This window comes from Phalaenopsis equestris, unplaced genomic scaffold (assembly GCF_001263595.1).
Source record: "Phalaenopsis equestris unplaced genomic scaffold, ASM126359v1 Scaffold000002, whole genome shotgun sequence".
NCBI classification, from domain to species: Eukaryota; Viridiplantae; Streptophyta; class Magnoliopsida; order Asparagales; family Orchidaceae; genus Phalaenopsis; species Phalaenopsis equestris.
Window position 1 is genome coordinate 40,657,576 of NW_018164444.1, and position 3,735 is coordinate 40,661,310.

At 29.1% G+C, this 3,735-nt stretch overlaps 1 protein-coding gene across 1 annotated transcript in view; it reads left to right on the forward strand.

Annotated features, from left to right (window-relative positions):
* The window catches only part of LOC110030693 (protein FIZZY-RELATED 3), an 8,098-nt gene extending 7,336 nt beyond the window's left edge, over window positions 1-762 (forward strand). The window contains exons 8-10 of the mRNA XM_020733541.1: window positions 123-185; window positions 413-481; window positions 581-762. Coding sequence (XP_020589200.1) covers window positions 123-185; window positions 413-481; window positions 581-634 — 186 coding nt within the window. The 3' untranslated portion in view covers window positions 635-762. The remainder of the gene's footprint in view (window positions 1-122; window positions 186-412; window positions 482-580) is intronic.
* The last annotated feature ends 2,973 nt before the right edge of the window (window positions 763-3,735 follow it).

Consider the following 3,735-nt stretch of genomic DNA (forward strand, 5'->3'; position numbering starts at 1 on the left):
TATATATATTTATTTATATATATATATATACATATATAGATGTATGTATGTGTATGTGTATATATATAAAAAAGAGATTGTTATTATTTTTTTCATAACTAACTGCATTCAACATTCAACAGATTGCAACTCTAACTGGACATACCATGAGGGTGCTCTACCTAGCCACTTCTCCTGATGGGCAGGTTTGTACAATTTATAATACCAGCATACCACCCAATTCCTATGTATTTACATATATGACACCTAACTTTTCACATTCATATCACCCAAATCTTTCATATCACATGAGAAAATGAAACTATTTTAACTTTTAAAAAGTGAAATACACCTTTTCATGCGTATGTAAATCTTCCATAAATTTTTCACTGAAGTAATAATCCAAATTAGTTTTTATCTTCCAATCTTGCAGACAATTGTGACAGGCGCAGGGGATGAAACTCTGCGGTTCTGGAATATCTTTCCTTCAGTTAAATCAAAGGTAGCCGATTCTTCTTCAGTTCTAAATGTTTCATAGCCTTCCCTTCTGAGATATAATGAAAGGGAGTTTGTGTTTCTAATCACTCTACATTTCTTTCAGACTATTGTTCGAGATTTTGCAGCTTGGTCAATGGGGCGGAGCCACATAAGATGATTTGCAGACCATGTAGAATAGATCTGACCACCATATTAATCTTTAATGTAAAGGGACTAACAGAAACGTACCTCATTCTTACCTTTGAGCTCTGTATGCATCATTTTTTTATTATAATGCTGTGCTGAGATGATGCATCAAAATATTCTTTGAACTTTGGCATTGTTGATTAATTTTAAAATAAATTGAATTTAATGGGATCCTAATTTATTTGCAGAATAACCGTCAATGCATCATGATGGGCTTCTAAGAAAGAAAAAAAATTTCTTCGTTAGATATCATTTTTAATATTTTTGGGGGCATTTACGTGCATAACAGATAACATCATGGACTTGTAAGAAAGAAAAAAAAAAAAAAGAAAGTTGTTTTTCTTTTTCCTTTTTTTTTTTGGCGTCATCTTTCTTTCAAAAATAACAAACGAATGGCTATAAAATGTTTTTGATTTTACTTATTTTGTCAAATCCCATGAAGCTGAAGCCAGGCCAATGTGCTTCAAATTGTTTTTGATTTTACATGTTTTGTCAAATCCCATGAAGTTGAAGCCATGCCATGGTGTGTTTTCTCAAGAATATGATTTGGTGCATAAATGCGTGGAGCGTATACTGTCTCTTTCGAGGAATATGTTGTAGCGTAAATCCATAAAAACAACTTCAGGTGTTCGCAAGCTAACATCAGTCCATAAGTTTTGGGTGAGGGTCAAACAACGGTCAAAGTACATATTATCAGAATTATATATATTTATTTCCAAATTTTTTTCTTGATAAAATGATTCAAAAAAAAAAAATAGTAAATTCATAGGTAAAAAATTAAATCTACTTTTGGTGTATAACATCTATACAATTATTTAGGAATAAATTTGGTCATGGATAATGGTAATGAAGTTTTATGCAAGCATTCTATGACAAAATGTACTATATATTTTCGATTGAAGGTGAGTTCAATGTCTCATATATCATTCTGAAGGAAATGGGCGTTAGATGAGAAGGGGAAAATTTCCGCATACGCGTGACTCAGTGGAAATTGAGTTATATTATAATGCCCATAAAATAGAGGAATAAGATGTTAGAGAATTGAGGGATAAAGGAATACCATTTGTTAAGGGTCAATCGAAACATAGATCTATTAAAAAAGTAACTTGAAGGATGGAAACTAACATCAAACGAAGACGCCCACATTTATCTAGTGTAAATGAATAAATTTAGTCAAAATTTATGAAAGTTTTTTTAACAGGATGGCTGTGATGACTATAAAATTTTAAAAATTTCAAACCTTATTTACTTTTTATGTTATAAAATATTTATCAATAGTTTAACAATTAATTTATATGTGCAACCCTTGCTCATGCCAAACCTCTCACAATCATATGTGACATCACGTAGTTTTACATACTAACAAATTTGGAGATTTCACTTGAAGGCAACCTAAAAAGATATTTCTGTATATAATTGTATATATACAATTGAGGGATTTTTTTTCTTTTTGTATAAAGCGCTAGAGTGGGTGCTCTTGCATGTGATTATTTTTAATAATACTTGTTATAATTACTTAATGATGTTTAATATTAATTAAACCATTGTTTGTGCATGAATTGATTGTTAAGGGCGACATGTATGATAACTTGGCATTTGTGACATAGAGGGCATAACTTAATGACATGTTGAAAGAACATGGGAGATGATGGCCTTGTAAGGGTTCATTCTGTATTTTTATGGCAAGAAGGTTGCATGAGACAAGTGAGAGGAATGAGGCTAAAGAGAGCTAAGTGAAGCTTTAAATGAAGGCTTTTACTAAGATCTTTTCACCTAAAGATAAGTAATCTTTATTTTAATGTAGAGAGCAAAATTTTCTCTTCTTGCATATGAAATATAGTATTACTTATTGAAATGCATAAGCTTGCCTCATAATGAGGTGATATGGAAGTTGAGTCACTATATATTGATCATTGCATGATTCTACATGATTTGAAAGAAGTTACACATATGTTATTTTATGATTTGTATGCTACTAGATTTATATTTGTTGCCACAACATCATGGATTTCATACAAACATTCATGATTCTAAATAATTTTACATTATGCTTTATTTATGTCTTATGATTTATATAATGCAAGTTTATGATCATGCTTACTTACATTGATGAATGTTTGATTATACCATGAATTATATCATTTATGAATGATAATTGTTTACCTGAATGATTACTATATTATGACATGATATTAGTATGTAGAAATATTATGCATGAGTAATATCTAATGATCAAGAGTTTAATGTTTAATGATTATTTTTAGATGGGACAAATTGATGGGCTTGGCTAAATAAATACAGAAGAGAGTGGTTAGATGGATTGTAAAATGGAACTTGCAAAATTAGTTGTTTGTAACCACACATGTAAGTGTTGACAATACATATGTAATAGTTGATAGGTCGGTTGACAAGCATAGGATATTTTATACTTTGTATTTCAAAGCTTACCTAATGCAAATATTCTTATCAAGGTAAGCCACATGTCAAGGTTGTAATAGTTGATTGGTCACTTTATAGTTATTTAATTATTTTCAATTATCATTAAGACAAAGTAATTTCTTGTCAACTCAATAATGAATAAAAAAATTAAAGTCATTACATTTATATTGGTAAACCATACAACAAAAAATAATATATATATATAAATCATGATATCATATCTTTATCAACAAAATATCTATGCCAACTTGTTTTCAAGATAATATATCTTAAATTGCAAACATAATTTATGTCAGGATCTCAATAATGACTAAAAATCTCTGCTCAACATAAGTCTTAATCTTTCCTTAAAATGACATATGTATATAAAATAAGGGTTGCTTAACAGACTACTCAAAATCCACTATCACTATTAATTTATAAAAGAGAAAGAACATCAATTTGCAAGAAACTATCTTATAAATACTAAAATTTGTTTCAAATGTACTAACATAATATCTCATTATATCATATATTATATCTATCATGTACAATATCAGTAAAAGAAGTTATCCTAGTATGTATATATGTTTATATGTATGTTTGTGTGTGTGTGTGTGTCTGTGTCCATATATATATATATATATATATATA